Below are 16,364 nucleotides of genomic sequence, written 5' to 3'. Positions count from 1 at the left end.
TTTGGTGTTTGTCCGTCAGATACACAACAAAGCACATTTTTTTGCAGAACATGCAAGCAGCCGTTGTTATTGTCATATTTGTCGGACTAAGATGCTCTTAAATCTGGGAGTAATCTGGGTCCTAAACTCCGTATACTTCAGGTCAAACAACACTGCAGCATCACTTAGAGTTAAAAACTGTCTAAATTCTTTCATCTTTAATAAAACGATCAGCATTGCTGCTTTACCAGGTGTAACTATAAAGTTTAACTTCCAGGCATCCATGAAAACAAAAGTTATTACATTTAACGGAGTTAGAAGTTAGCAGGAAGCTAGCGGAAGTTAGCTCGCTAGTTTCGCTAGTTACCTAAGCATGATATTGCATGTTCTGACTGAGAGATTTCTGAAAAAAATCAAACGTACAGCTCTGCTATCACTTCCAACATAAATGAAGACAGGAAACTAAACAGCAGTGACGTTTGCAGGGTTACTGAAGTTGGGCTAGCTGGTATATAATGATGTGCTACGTGATCGCTAGCGACACAGCTATGTTAGCATAACATAAACAGTGAAGCTGAAGGACGAACACTAACACTTTTCCACTTATAAAAGTGAACGTGAAGGTTCTTCATGGTTAGAGACAAATGCAATCGCATGGCAGGATGCTGTAAACGGACCAAACTTCAGTCAGGAGAACAACTGAGATAATCCATCCACAATACGAGGTTAGTCATTAATATACTGCAGCAACATGGGAATAGAGCCGCTGCCAGAGAATTCAACATTAATGAATCAATGGTACAGAAGTGGAGGAAGCAAGAAGAATGAGTTTAATAAAGTTTGATTTATCTGACTGCTTTGTTTCGCTTAATGTGCCATATAATCCCGTGCACCTTATGGTCCAAAAAATACGTACTGCACACTGCAGTTTAATGTTGCAAAGCACCTCTTTTTAACTTCAGTGGATATTATACATGGTTATGCTCAGGATATGTCAGCCCATTTCTACTGGAAATGCCTTTTGGTTAAACTTTCAGCAAGGAATTTGCATTTGCACTGTTACATTTTTATAAAGCTTTAATGTACATAAAAACCAGCTTCTTGTTTAAGTGAAAATAAATGGAAGGTTGTCTTTTTGCGCTAGTAATGTTGTGGAGTTGTATTTTGTCTCGCGTCAGTTATATCGTTATCGCAAATTTTCAAATATATATCGTGATAAATATTTTTGGCCATATCGCCCTGCTCTAGTTTCATGTTTTCTGATCGATTTACTAAAAGGGCATAAGGACATGTTCCTATAACTACATAAAAGAGCTTTAAATGGCTATCAACATATAAGTGCCATGTTAAATATAATAAAGCCCGACCTGTTATATTAGGTCCCTTTACATAGTTGACTTGATGCAAAATGTCCCCATTTATTCTTCCTTTTTCTATCACTGTGGGATTGTTTGATTGAGGTCACGAGGAATATTTCCCATATGTATGACCTATATCTGAATACACAACGCTGCCATTTAACTGATTGATTAATCCAGCGATGTTACCTATTAGAAGACTGAAAAGGGCCAGTATATCTAATTTTATTGATACATACATGGTGTGTCTGATAGCAAGGCTTAGTTGCTTAATATGCTCCATCAAAGATCTTCTGCTTTCCTCTGAGAGACATTTCTCTACAAAACAATAACTTGCCAATAGTGGAGAAAAGCAGTTGATTAATTTTTAATGTTTTTTTTTTTTTTTTCTTTTTTTAGTGGTGTGAAACTACTCCTGTCAGCTAGTTCAGGTACACCGCATTCATTTATACATGCAGTAAATCCTTAAGTGCATTTTTTCGCACATCTGTTTGGTCTCCCTCCCGTGCTGCACATCAGCGCTGCACGGGCAGGGGAAGTGGTTTCACAGATTCAGAAAGCATTTTGTGGCTGGCCTTCATTTCCTGACACATTGGATAATCTACTGCAGTTTGGAAGGCCCCAGCTAAGTGGTTGTTCTTTTCATGAAAACTTCACAGGGGACAACAGAGAAACATTGAGTTAATTAGGAGTGTGACGGATGCCTGAGCCGCAAAGTCTGGTGGCGTTGAGTGGCACGGCTTTGATCAGCTAAGCCCAGAGCTTAGCCATGAAACACAGCGCTCTGACATGTGTTGTACAGCACCTAGACTTTACTGTGTGTTTAAAGAGCCACTCGCAGGCCCGTGAGGTGATTACGCTCTTTTGAATGTACCTGTCTTGCCTGTATCCCTCTTGTGCTACACGACTGTCTTCTTTTCAGTTTTATTTTTTTAACATGCTGGTTGAGATAGAAAATTGGGTTCAATTTTGTTCTTGGGTTTTCGGGGGAGTTTTTTGTTTGTTTTTGTTTTAGTAGTTATAAATTCTTTGTGCCCCACCTCGTGACATTCTCCTGGGTATCTCCACAGTGACCTCCTCTGGTTATAGAAGGTTATTGTCCCATTTTTGGATTAAAAATCCTAATGGGCTGCTGATTGAGTTACGGGGGAAACCCCTGCACCCTTGTTGCATATGCAGCAGCTTGCAGCATCTCAGTGTTGGTCACAGGAAGTGTTTGAAAAATCATAAATAGCGGCTGAAATATTTTGGTCCCCATGATTTCCACTGAGAGGCTGAGGAATGATTGAGGCTGAGTTGATATGGACGCTCTTGTTGTACGTGCGGTAGCTGTGTGACCTTCCTGTAGGTAGATCCATGCTTTACCTCTTTGTCAGCCTGCACTGGCTCATAAAACAGCTATTCGCATTATTGTATTGCTTTTATGGGCAGTGGATCATTTTAATTGCCAAATATGCACTGTGGTCCCATGGGGATTGTTCTCTGGTAGGCTCTCGCGTGTATCAAAATAGGTTAACTGTTCTGATGGAACGTTGCCTTTTGGGGGCTTAAGGGATGATTAATTTATTGATTAGCTGAGCAGGCCTGCAAATCACCGCCAGAGAGTATGACATGTATTTGGCATAATCTCTCTACCTAGAAAAGCTTGGAGACTCGTTATTTTCTAACATCCATGTGCGAAGGTCACCTTGCTGATACCATTCCTGCTTAGACTCCTTTGTTTTCTCTTTCTCTACTGAGGAACAGTAGCTTTTGGCTTGCCAGACCTCGTCATGTTGCGTGTGTGTGTGTGTAGGTGGGTGTGTGTTTGTGTAAACTGATGACTTCATTGCTAGTGGTCTGATCCCTTGGCCTCGTTGTTGCTTATCTCCTCTTTATTTCTATTTTGTGGCAGTAGCTGTGCATCAACAGCATCCAGGCTGCTGTCTCTGAGTGGTGGCTAACCGTTTGAGTCATTGTGCAGTGTGTATTTTTTGTTCCTGTTTTGGTTGGTCCCATAACTTTAGCTCTGGCTGTAAGCGATAATAGCTCTACAGGCCACATAAAAATGTTCTGAAGATTATCTTTAACGTCTTTTCCAGAAAGATCTCAAATACCGCAGACATTAGGTAATGGTAATTTTGTAAAACACTTCAGGATGTCTACATAGATTTGCACGTTTTCGCAAAGCCTCATTGATAGGAAGCAGTCATTAACAAGATGTTCAAGTTGTTTCTGGTTTAGCTAAAACCACCTTGTCTAACAGAAGGCTGTTGTTTGCAGTTATACAGCTGCGGATTATTTTGAAACAGTTTTCACATTATTTTCAGCTTAACACAAATAATATTAAAGGAAACATGAAGGCGAGTACAGGTTTGATATATCAGTCTTCTGTCAAGAGGGTAGAAACTCTCTTCAAAGCCAGCTGTAGCCCTTTTGAGGTGAGCTCTCCTGAAGTCAACTCTGGGGTTTTGACAGTTACCAGACAGCCCTGGGGGAATATTGATGCCTTTCCGAGAGCTGAGCTGTAAAAGACCTTGTGAGGCTACAGGGATCCTTTGAAATGTTCTTCTGATGAGCACGCTATGAGAAGCGCTATCCAGTCCTCCACCTGACTGCACTTGACTACACCACAGGTTTAGCTTCTTATCACATGCGGTCTCCTCTTTCTTTCATCTGCAGTGAAATCTCAACTCACCTACTGCCCCAGAAACCAGTGCTGGATAAACTGTCATAGCTTCCTCTGCTGCTCAGTAGTGCTGAGATGTGTGCAAGATGTCGTCGTGTATTATAATAGATTGCCTTTTATGCCACTGTTCCACTACAGATATGGCTCCAGAACACTAGTTGGCAGTAGAGTGTCTGTTCAAGTCGATCCACTCTTAACAGATAAAAGTAGATGGACATGCAAAGGAAGAACTGATGGCACTAAATGGCACAACAACCAGTTGTTGCATGCCGCACTGATGAATTGATTACGACGCTGTTAAGATGAATATCGATTCTTTAAAAAAATAAAATAAAATTTAAAAATTTGACATAGTCCGACATAAATTCGACTAATATCGGCCAGTATATCAGTTAGGCTCTAGTTTGTGGTGTAGATTTAGCACAGAGGCATAAATTCCAGTTAATGCATATTTAAAATCACTTTGTGAAACAGGATATCTGAGAGTGGTGATGATTAAACATGCAGTTGTGTAGTACAATACAAAAATCATATTAACCAGAGAGGACTAATATTTCTGACTGCTAAAAGAAAAAGGAATCACAAGTTTGTGATTTCAGTTCCTAAAGCAAAATGCTTCTAATACTCTATCAGCTTTGTTGGTTGAGATTTTGGTACGAATATTAAAAAGACTATATTATAAAAGACTGGGTGCATTAGACATGGAGTAAACATGCAGAATTCAGAATACCATCTAGCATCATCTTGCCAGCATATATTCGTTTTCGCTTTTGAGTTGAGCTCGTCGTCACATTTGGAGCATAAAGACGAACGTTGTGGGACTGAGTTCATTCTCCTCGGCTGCACAAAGAAGACACACTGTCTCATTGAGAAGTTGAAATGTGAAGAAGTCAGAGTCCATCTTGAAGAATGCTGGGAAAGCTTCTTGATCACTTCCTAGCTATGAACAATCCTCCCTTTCAGTGGTGTTGACTGGACATTGTAAGTTGTTGGTGATAGGTATTTGACAGGCTGGTATGTGTATAAATGTGTGCATGCGCCTGCTGACTGATAGCTTGCTGGTTATGGATTCCTGTGTCTGATAGTGAATACCAACCAGTGGGTGCTCTGCACTCACAGACTGCAGTCTGTATACTTGCTTTTCCCTACTTGTTTAACATTCATTTATGTCTGTGAAGGTTCTCAGTCATCCAGGTCATCGTAGTCTAAGGAGCTTGGAAAGAAAGGCGTCTGGTCTTCTTTAAGTTGCTTGAAAACGTTTCACCTCTCATCCGAGAAGCTTCTTCAGGAAGCTTCTTCAGTTCGAACTGAACCCCCCCTGGAAATTACGCCCCTGTTGAGGGTGAGCTAAACCTGGCCTGGCAATTTATCTAATATAGCAAATTAAACCGACATAACATGTTTGCCAGTCAACAAATAAGCTTGAAGTAGGGAAATGTGGTCAGTGTGGTCGTATTTGTTCAATGAATAAATTGTTAAATGTATTCTTCAGATTATTTTTTTCAGACTTCAATCATCCAAACAAATAAATGGCACCAACAGCAGAATGAGATGTTTGGCACTGACAGAGAAGATTTAGCAAGTTTTTCATTAGCACAAACTCAACTATGCTGCTCAACCCACAAAGTCATTTTCTTTACAAATGTGGCACCATTGAGGCGAAATAAAAAGGCCAACGGTATAACATTTATTGGCCAGAAACAAATTTCCTTAGTTTCTGTGCTAGTTTTATAGAAGTTTTAAAAAAGGACTGTTCATGTGCGTGGGCTCACATTCATCAAAAGGAGACGCAGGCAAGCTCGTTCTCTTCTTCTAATCAAATAAGGCTTTTGTAAGATGCAAATACCTCAATAACCACGTACTTTGTACTTGGATACACAGTTTTAAAAACAGTTAATAGAAGTATGTGTCTTATTGTGCAGATGAACCTGTTGTGGAGGTTCTTGTTGTTAAGAGCTTTGTTCACTGGTTGTAGACTGAATCACCTGTAACTTCATGGAGTCAAAGAAAGTATTAGTGTGAGATATTACCAGGTACCCTCAGAGGTCTTGTGTAGTCCATATCCTAATGGATCAGATTTATTTCTTTCTTTTTGTAATGTGTAGGACTATCATGGTTTTAAGCAGGAATGCCTTTGTGTCAATGTCATAATAATCAACCGAGATACAAAGAAAAAGCACTTTTAACAAGATTTGAAAGGAATGAAGGTCAAATGTTGTCATCCTGCTTCTGTTTTATACATAGTTATATTTGGGTGCTGTTGGCCACATGCTACTTTCCACACCACTCCAGTTTCTTTTTTCTCTCCCTTAGTTGCAGCCTCCTTTTGCACCAGTCTGCTGGTTTTCCCTGCTGTTTTCCGAGGGCATCGGAATGAGATGGCTTCCTTTTGTCCAGGGTTCATGAGGTGTTCTGGATTTGTTGTGTCTAGCTCTGAGATGTGATGTGGAGATATAGCGTAGTTGATAGCTCGGCGATATCGCTCCCTGGAAAAAATCATCACATCCTCCCTTGTTATGATTTCCTGTCAGTTTCTTTTTACAATTAATAAATTTACATTTGTGATTAATCATATACCCTTTGAAATTGATGCAAGTCAGAGTGCAACTCATTTTTGCCTTTCTCTTGTTGTCCTTCATGAGGTCATATATCAAAGGGCTCAATTTCTGTGACCTTCTCACGCCTGTTATAAATGGCAATTGCTTCTTTATCAGTGCGGAGCGTTAATGGAAACCTGTTAAATCTTGAGATGAGATTTTGAACCGAGAGGAAATTCTTCTGTGCCTTGTCTGATGCTCAAAAATGTGAGTCATGCCGGAAGACCTTTTACCATTTCTCTGCATTATCAGCCCTTAGATGTGGCCTAAAATTATCCATGATGGGCAGCCACATGTTTGTCATTTCTCGTGTGGATCCTGTGCTCCTCTTTGTAAACTGAATCTGAACTTGAACATATGGTTTAGATTACTCAAACTATGCCCCTTGTTGTTTTATATGAAATACAGTCAGTGGAACATATTAGCCAGTTCACTTTTCATCCAAGTTATTTACCTGAACTAAGTGTGTGTCTCGCATACAACGCTCTCCGTCCCTGTAGTCCCGTTTTAATTGGAGCCATGTGACTCCCGGGTAATAGGTTGTGCCTGACCATCTGCAGATGAATGGAGGTTTTCAGGATACTCTTTGGCTGTGTCTCCCAAATAACAGGCTGACTTTGATCGCTTTTGTAAATGCTTCACTAACCCAGTCCCTTCAGGCTTTAACCCATCTGTCTGCACAAATCTGTAACATCCCATTGCGTTTGAATGCCAATCCTTAGATTATAGTGCTTTTAAAAGAAAAATCATCATCACCTTTAAAACAGTTTCTTTGCTACATGGGACAGCTTCTGCGCAGCTTCTCTGAATGGACGCTCCATTTGGTTTTGGGCTTTTACTTTGAGTTCTTCTAGTCACTTCTAGTGACAGACGAGAACACCCAGATTGTACATACAGAAGCTCATGCGAGGTATCAAAAGCCACCATTTTTCCACTATGCATTTCAAGTTGCATATCCATAGATGGCACTGTGCATCAAGCAGAAGCGGTTTTATAAATTGCTCCATTTGATTCACAGGAATTGTTTGGGGTTGGGAGTGACTGAATGTGGTAATGTGGAAATCGCAGTCTCTGATCTCCTGTCTGTTCTCTATGTTATGACTGGGGTTACACATACAGTTATCTGATAAGAGCCTGGAGGAGGAGGAGGTTTTACTTGCAGGAGGTCAAGGCCAAAGTAGTTGCAAAGAGTCGGGGCATGCTGTTTTATGGATTTACAGATCTAAATAACACAGTCACCTCCTGTTTTCAGATTTTTTTTTTATTTTTTTTTTTGTGGTTACATTTTTGATCTGCTCTTAAGTCTCGGTAAAATGTGAGTTCCAAGTAGAGAACTTAAAAATGTGTTTTAACCAGTGAATTGGCACTTTTAGGAAAGATCAGTAGGCCTTTGCTGCAGTGCTGCTCCACCAAACTGCATGTTTATTCCCAGCAGGGCTGGTTAAACGGCAGCTTTTACTGGATATCGTTTTTTTTTTTTTTTTTTTGTGCAAAAGTATAAATGTTGCACAAGCAGCTGCGCATCTATGAGGATGGGTATGCCAGTGGTGTGCAACATTTAAAATTGTTACATTAAATATTCTAATAATTTAGTTCTTTGCATTTCACACATTGTCTTACCTTTTATGGGAAATGGGGTCAGAGTACTGTCATGGTGTGAGTGCAGGGAACAGTGCAGCTAGCCAAAGTCATCGCCTTGTGCTCACAATGACGTTCCTCTAAGGGCTGTTCCATTGTCCCAGATACATCATCAGAGTTGGACACTTTGCGGTCAATCTAACCAAAAGATGCAACTATTGTTGCCACAATAGAAGGACACACTTTCAGATAAAATAATGGGGGGGGGATGCTTTGTCTGTTTGGCAATTTTCTTCTCTTGCATTTCCAACAATGCACGTGTGCGCTTGAGCAAGGATCTTTAGTTCACTTAGAGGCTAATTGTTGTGGTTTCCTGCTGTAGTTTACATTCCCAGAGCCAGCTAGCCGCTTTTTTACCGAGAGTCTCCAGCAATGCAGACAGCATTCTGAGTTGTCAGACAGACCAGAGCTGCTATCAACGCAGGGAGCTGTCTGAGAGTGTGTGAGTGAGTTTTATGTAAGCTACGGAGTGCAGCTAAGCCTGTCCAACTAAGACACCACTACCTCTCATCTCCAGTGCCATCTGGAACATATTAATCCTGTGAGAACTCTCTCTCTGTTTTCCCTCGGTCTCTTCTGCATTTCTTTCCCTCTCTCTCTCTCTCTGTCGGATGCACGCGCTCTCTCACTCTCTCATTCTCCCTGTATCTTCTGTTCGTGCTGGCAGGTCCAGTTAGGAAGCCCAAATATGTAGAGAGCCCTCGCGTGCCTTCTGATGCCATCGTGTCAGCTCGGAGGAAAGCGACCGATAACAAGGAGTCGTCCCACAATGGTGAGTTTTACTTTTGCAAATTTTCTAAATGGCTGTTTTTGCTGGGGTTGAGGGGAAAAGTGCACTTAAAAACTGCCGTAAGAGAAAATTATGCATGTCATTGCCTGGGGTCCTCATTGTTGTCAGTGGCTTTTAAGAGCAGGGCTTTGTTATTTAAGGGTAGCATCAGTTACTGATGACTCAGTTTAAGTACACAGTACATGTGAGCCCCGTGCAAACACTCGGTAGTGCCGTGTTTATTCTAAACTGTGTGTTTAGATTACAGAGGAGTCAGTTTTCCAGTTTGTGGGGACATGTTGTCTGAGCAAAGCGCTGGATTTGCGGATTTCGGGGTATAATGGGGACAGGGGCTTTCATTTCTCAGGAACTATACATGAAAATTCTTGTGCTTCCACATGTTTGTGAGATGTGCTTTCAGCGTTATTACTGCCTATTCTCACTTTTGTTGGGCGTTGTGTTTGTGTTTAGGGGTAATGTTCCCCTAAGTGCTCAGTTTAGATTTCCAGTAGAGAAGACTGGGCTCAAATTCCTCCCATAGGCTTAAGTGGAGATGTAAGATGTGTAATCTTTAGCAAAAGGCAATGCACAAAGAGCGCTCTATTGTTATGCATGGCTCACATAACGTACATAGAATTTAGTAACTCGGCACAGCTGACTGTCGCATACTAAGGCACGAGGGTGTGTCTGACGTTCAACTAACATAGAGCTCAGAGTAGGCTACCAGCAGATAGCAGACAGTAAATAAATATGACCTCGTCAGTTTCCGTACCGTTACTTTTATTTACTAATTACAAAAGAGAGTCCTTGCTTGTGTGACTGAGCAGAAATATATTACTGGATAAGTCCTAAACCAATGTTTTTGAGCACAAATGCAAATGCCGTTCCAAAATCAACACCCTATTTCTTTTCTCAACACCTTTCCACTATTCCCCACGCCTCCTTATCTAATCTTACCCTCTTCCCTCTTCATTGCTTAATGATGCAGTGAAAAAAAAATGCTCAAGGGGAGGTGATGTTAAACTACTTCAGATCACAGAAAGGACTTGTGTGTTTAGTATGGACTCGTCTTCAGTTTCATGGGAGAATAATATGGCATTTATTTTAGCACACTTTATGTTGTAGATGTGGAAGTTTGCCTTTTTCTTCTTAATAACCATTCAGTAACTTAAAAAATTAAACAGTAAAATCGATTTTTCGTAAAAGCATTAAGGCCCTTTGTTGTGATTGTCAAAATTATGGTCATGTCCTTCCTTTTATCTTCAGTTATTCATAAGTGTGTTTAGATCTTGGCTGTAGATTTCCTGGCCACAGCTTAAAGGTGCACATGTGTATATGAACACCCCACACTTCAGTTCATGCAAGAACAAAAACCTTTAATAAAGTCTAAGTATGTCTGTGGACCACTGTGAGAAAACTTCTTCCAGAGATCTGCATGTTTCCAGGAGCGCAGTGAATCTCAATATGTTTTAAAAAGGACGAAGTTTGGCGCCATCTGGATGCTTCCTTGAACGGGCTCTCCCACCAGTCTTGGACACTGAGCGTGAAGGGTCTTCTTCAGGTCATTTGGCAAAACCCACAGAGCTTCAGCAGTCCTCTGCAGAGATCGAGGGGGGAAAGGATGACCGTCTTAGCCGCATTTCATCAATAAGGCCTTTATTGTAGAGCAGCTGCACTTTGAGCAAAGGCATGACAGCCTATTTGGAGCTTGTCAAATGGCATTTAAAAGACTCTGAGAGCACGAGGAGAAAGATTCTCCTGTCTGACAAAACAGACACTGAAATCGTTACGGAGAACTCTGAGCACTGCCTGCCGAACATAATCCACAATCAACACCCCATCGGGCACTGTTCATCAGCAGACAAATACCTTCCGTGTGGTTAAGCATGAAGGTGGCAGCATCAGATTAGATTGGGTGTTCCTGTTAGTGGCAGGGGCAAGAAGAGCTGAGGAAGGTATGAATGCCAGAAGCGGGCACCAGAGACTCAAAGTACATCCTTTCGGCACATCGATGAGACGAGATGAACCTTTTGATGCTTCCAAACCATAAACAGTATTAAAGATGGATGTGTTCTTGCAGTTCTTGAACTTATCAAAGTCATCCACAGAGGACAAAACTGGTGTAAAGAAATGGGGTCTATAGGAATTGACTCTCATTTGAAGCAGTGCTAGAGGAACTACACTTTCTTTCTCTTCCACAGCTTTTCAGCTCCAGAGGTTGCCCCTCATTCCAGATGCTGAGCTTTAATGTGTTTGTAATATCTCGTAATAGAGTTCTCTCAGAAGTGGATGTGATGCTTGTGGAGTGAAACTATAGCATAATGCTAGGATTAGATAAGGAAGTTGGACATTTTGTTTATTGGCTTATTGGGATTCATTTGCGTAGTTGTAAAACTGATATTGCTCTGCTGTCTTAAAACGAATCAGAAATATGCTGAACTTTTTAAAGCCTTATTTTTTTTTAAGTTGTCTGTATATTATATACACCCTGGTAAGCATTTGACACTTAGGGAATAAGCCCATTAACATTAAAAAAATGTAGTTGTTTTCTGCAGCACAGATAATATACTCAATACAAGTACTGAATAATGGGTTGAAGACTTTCAAGAGTTTGTTGTTTTTAGGACCCGGTTTTGATTTTAATTTAATTGAAATGCATATTAATGACAAAAATACACATTTTAACCATTAAAAAAACATCTGTGATGCAATAACAGATGAAAAACTGTGATAGGGCTTTCTGTACTGAAGCTGTTATCTCATGCATGTGGCAGATGTACATGTGCAGGCCTCCAAACTATCTTTTTGCTACTAGATATACATGTATAGAATCATTTTACTGCAAGAAATGAGTTACAACTATCCGATAATTTAACTAAATTTTGCATTATGTTATTTTTTGGGTCTGCTCCCAGTGATAGAGATGATAGAGATCTGGTCAGTTTCTGACAAATTAGAAATGACTGCTTCTAGGACACTGCCCAGTCGTATGTAGTTTATTTTTATTGCACCACATACAACTGTTGGTATAAAAGCTCCCAGGCATTTAAGGCATTTCTGTCTTATTCTGTTCTCTGAGAGTGATTTTTTTTTTTTTTTTTATATATAAATGTTTTTCAGCTGAAGAAATAACCAGTCCGTTTTAAGGTCAGACATCTACTTACTTCTTCCCTTTATTTGTTCTGCGCACAATTATTCAGTAAATACTGCAGACAATCAGCTGATAGGAAAGAAGAAACTTTCCATCGGGTTCTTCTCGCAGCCGTAGTTGGCAGGTTAAAAAAATGTTATAGCTGAGAAATTATAAGAATATAACAGCTCATCACCTAATCGTGCATAATCAGGCACTAATGGTGGCTAATTCTGATAGCCCAGATGCAGCAGAGTGAGGCTCACTTACAGTCTTTTGAATACTTTCTCCCATGTGGACAGAATCATGCATATGCACCATGGGTCACATGTGACAAGGACATTACCCACTATTGCTTTTTTTTTTTTTTTTTTTTTTAAAACAGAGCATCTTTCAGCTTGTGTTGTCCTCTACTTCAGACAGAGTAAACTGTTGAAGCAGCATGAGACAACTTCATTGCTTTAATAACAAGGTCAGCATCACATTGTTGAGAGACTGCTGGAATAATGGAGTTTTGCAGGATGAAGACTGTGTGTCATTTACAGCACAAATAAAGTGGGAGCTCTGAAGAGGGGCTTTTACTGAAGGACGCCTGTCCTGAGTGTCCAGAACCACGTCCACATCTGTAGACAGAGACAAGTCTTTAGTGCTGCTGAGGCTGATTTTCAAAAAAGTTGAATGTAATTTTCTTTTGACAGTTTTTAATGCAGCGTGAGTTTTGTCCCTGTGTTGCATGGTTACTTCACTTGTTCGTCTTTTGGGTCGGGCTCAAAGCGTTGTCATTTTTCATGCTCTGCATTGTGGCTGAGCAGGATGGGCTGCAGGCTAAGAAAGGAAACATGCTTTTGACCTACTCAGGAGTCATCTCGCATGGCACTGTCTTTGAGAAAGGGTTATGTTTCCTGTGCCTGCGTGTAACTGCAGAGGGTATTTTTATTTTGCCCGAGTGTCCGCAGTTGCCTTTGTCTTTGTTTATGTATGTGTGTGTTTGCATGCTTGAGTGTGTTTGCAACAGGCAGCCAACAGTCTGGTTGACAGAATTGTTTCAGCTGTGCTCTCGGAGTCCCGTCTCTGTCTCAGTCAGTCAAGACTGAACCGCAGGTCCTGTCCTCTCCTACAATTATGTCTCTCTTCAAATCCCTCATTTTACAACTCCAGTAAGACCAGTGTCCGAACACTTAACACTTGTTTGTTCATGTATTTATTATCTTGTCAGTGTTAAAACAATGGTCAGGCTTATTTGGCTAAGGATTATGTGAATTTGCACCTCCTAAACCATCTGGTTATAATATTAAGTTTGCTCCATTTTAAAATAAAACAGTAGTAATCTTAGTCTCGTTTCATCTGCACTGTGTGTGTTACTCATTTGTTAACACTTTCTGGAGGCTGTGTCACCCTTTGTGGTGCTCTTTGCACTCTATTATTACTAAACCAATAAATCCCAGCTTATGCAGTGGCTAAATTTAATCAATTATGAATACGCTCGTGAAATTGTATAATCATGGCCAATTGTTCCCAGTTCATAATGATATTCAGCCTGTCATTGTTCATAATTTGCTCTTCAGGAGAATAGTAACTTTGAGGCAGCAGAAATTAATGCGATGTGATTTTTGTTTTGGCTGGCACAGAGTGATAGTTTTGCGCGTTTCTGTAGCCAATCATGTTAATTGTTCATTCACTCTTTAGCTTTTTGATTAAAATCACCTTTTCACCGTATTTTTATTTTTCCTGCGCTAAATCGTAAAGCTTGATTAGGGTGGTCTGCTCATCTCTGCAGGATCTTTACAGCACAATCTCTTTGGCCCAAGGGGCTGAATCGCCATGTGAGGAAGCTTCAGCTCTGTTGGTCTAATAGTTAATGAAATGCCATCTGTATCTGCCATTGCAGCAACATTAATAACAGCTGGCGTATGGTGTCCAGCTGAGATGCCAGTCACACTATGATTACTACCTCTATGCCGTCTCCCACCCCAGATACGCTGTTATCTATAGTCTTGATCTCATGTAATGTCTCGCTGGACGCTCCATCTGCGCCTGCAGCAGATTCTAACTCTGGAATGTGCAATAAGACCACTCAACTTGCTTCAGGGGGGCACGTCACCTTGTACTCCTGAACTCAAATGGGGAAGCAGGATGCATGTTCTCATTGAGGGTTCATTAAACGGGCTCCACTGTTGTGGTAATGAAACTCCAGCTGCTAATGAGCACCGGCTGGATTGTTTTCTTGGCAGCGAGTGAGCTAAGGCAGCTCCGCAGATCCAGTCTGTTCTACTGATTCTCCCCCCCCCCCAAATTCCTCTGCTTCTCCTCCTCCTCCTTCAGTCTTCATTCTTCTATCAGGGAACCACACGGCTGCTATTTCACACCTGCTCATAAACTTCCTCCGGCAGCAGATAACGATGTTGTTTTGTTTTTGCCTCCATTTGCTGTACAGTTACCGGAATAACAAAGTGGTTCCAGCTACATCCCTGGTTTTCCATAACTCCAGGGTAGCGTAAAAAGTAAAGGACAAATCTGATGCTTTACCTAGAACAGGGAGGGTTTTCTTCGGCTAGCCATTTTACTTATTATCTGCCTTCCATTTAGATAAATAAAACTATTTGCCCTGACGTGTAACTGACAAAAATGTCAGCTGTCATATGACTGGAGACCTAGTGTGGCTCCCCTTTTGTACATAAAATCATAAACTTAGATGAGGTCCGTCTAGGTGGTACCAATTAATAAACTAGGTTAATAAAGTCGAGAAGAGTTAATAACAGTCTTGAGAGTAATGTTCCTGACTGACTACAGGCATCATTTGTGGATGTGATATTAGAGCCAGTGTGAAATTACTGGATATTTGCTATATTACAGCCAGTTTTATTCCATCTCACCAACTATTTTACATCTAGGCACTCTATAGCCTTGTTAGAAAAGTTAGAACTTGGACTCTCCTAATAGCTTTTTATTTTCTTTGTATATACAGACTTCCAATTAGGACTGTAGTGTAATGTAGTGTGAAGAGGTCCCATCCACTGGATTACCCCAAAGCCTTTTTAAATTCTCCCTTAAAGTACCGTAGAGTTGATGGAATAAATAAAATGTGCGTGTTTGAGGTGTGTGTGTGTGTGTGTAATGATAATTGAATGTGAATAATTGGTTCCTGCTCTAATTATTTGTTATATTTTAAAGTTGTTGTTGTTGTTTTTTTTAAAGCACATTTGTCACCCTAGAGTTAGACTACTCCTGTTATGTGGGATTATTAGGGTGTTGCCGAGGTCTGCAAATTGTTTCACTCTTCTAGGATCTCATTATTGGAATATTATAGCACTCTGAAACAAATTAGCTAATTATCATTTTGTTTACCTCTTTCCAAAGGTTTTTCTTGCCTTTGCACCTAAGTTATAATTGGCAGAGCTTAGTGATTATTAAAAGTGTCCTGATAGATAGATAACCTGTATTACTCTGGCACTTATCTTTAAAAACACATTTATTTGACCTTTCAATTACTGATTTATACCGATCAGACATAACATTATGTCCACCAGCCTAACACTATGTTGCTCCCCCTTTTACTGCCTAAACCACTGAGGGATGGACTTTGCAAAGGTGTTCTTTGGTATCTGGGACTCAGATGTTAGCAAAAGATCCTTTAAGTACTTTAAGTTGCGAGGTTTGGCCTCCATGGATCAGACTTGTTTGTCCAGCAAATCCCACAGATGCTCGATTGGATTGAGATCTGGGGAATTTAAAGGCCAAGTTAACACCTTAAACTTTGCTGTGCTCCTCAAACCATTCCTGAAGCATTTTTGCCTTGTGGCGGGGGCCCATTATCCTGCTGAAAGAGGCCACAGCCATCAGGGAATATGATTTCCATGAAAGGGTGGTCTGCCTCTCTTGGCTCGCCTTCTTCCCATAGTGCATCCTGGTGCCAGGTGTTCCCCAGGTAAATGGCGCAAATGGTCATCCACTTGCCCATGTTTCGTGCTTTTTACACATTAACTTTGACGACAGAATGTTCACTTGCTCCCTGATATCGCCCACCCACTAACCACGACGAAGAGGTAATCTGTGTTATTCATTCCACCTGTCAGTGGTCATAATGCTATGTCTGATTGTGCCATGTTGGCATATTTCTGTAAGGAGGAGGAGAAAAGAATAACTCGTCTATATATTTGTACATCTTCAGTATGTATTTGGGATACATGTGTGGTTAACCTGGTGTACCCAAATAACAAAACCAAGC

The 16,364-nt window shown here is 40.7% G+C and overlaps 1 protein-coding gene across 3 annotated transcripts in view; it reads left to right on the top strand.

Moving 5' to 3' along the window:
• The window catches only part of LOC147311662 (protein TANC1-like), a 112,932-nt gene that overhangs the window by 35,499 nt on the left and 61,069 nt on the right, over positions 1–16,364 (top strand). For 2 of the 3 annotated variants that reach the window (XM_086267222.1, XM_086267221.1), the window contains exon 4: positions 8,908–9,012. In XM_086267222.1, coding sequence (XP_086123348.1) covers positions 8,908–9,012 — 105 coding nt within the window. Of the gene's footprint in view, positions 1–8,762; positions 8,782–8,907; positions 9,013–16,364 lie in introns of those variants that run through there. The other variant, XM_086267224.1, reaches the window with a different exon arrangement.

The sequence above is a fragment of the Aulonocara sp. 'chitande type north' Nkhata Bay genome, linkage group LG16 (genome assembly GCF_057382095.1).
Source record: "Aulonocara sp. 'chitande type north' Nkhata Bay isolate Kocher_YH1m ecotype deep benthic linkage group LG16, A_spYH_male_GT1.1, whole genome shotgun sequence".
NCBI lineage: Eukaryota > Metazoa > Chordata > Actinopteri > Cichliformes > Cichlidae > Aulonocara > Aulonocara sp. 'chitande type north' Nkhata Bay.
This window is presented reverse-complemented; position numbering and strand designations above follow the sequence as displayed.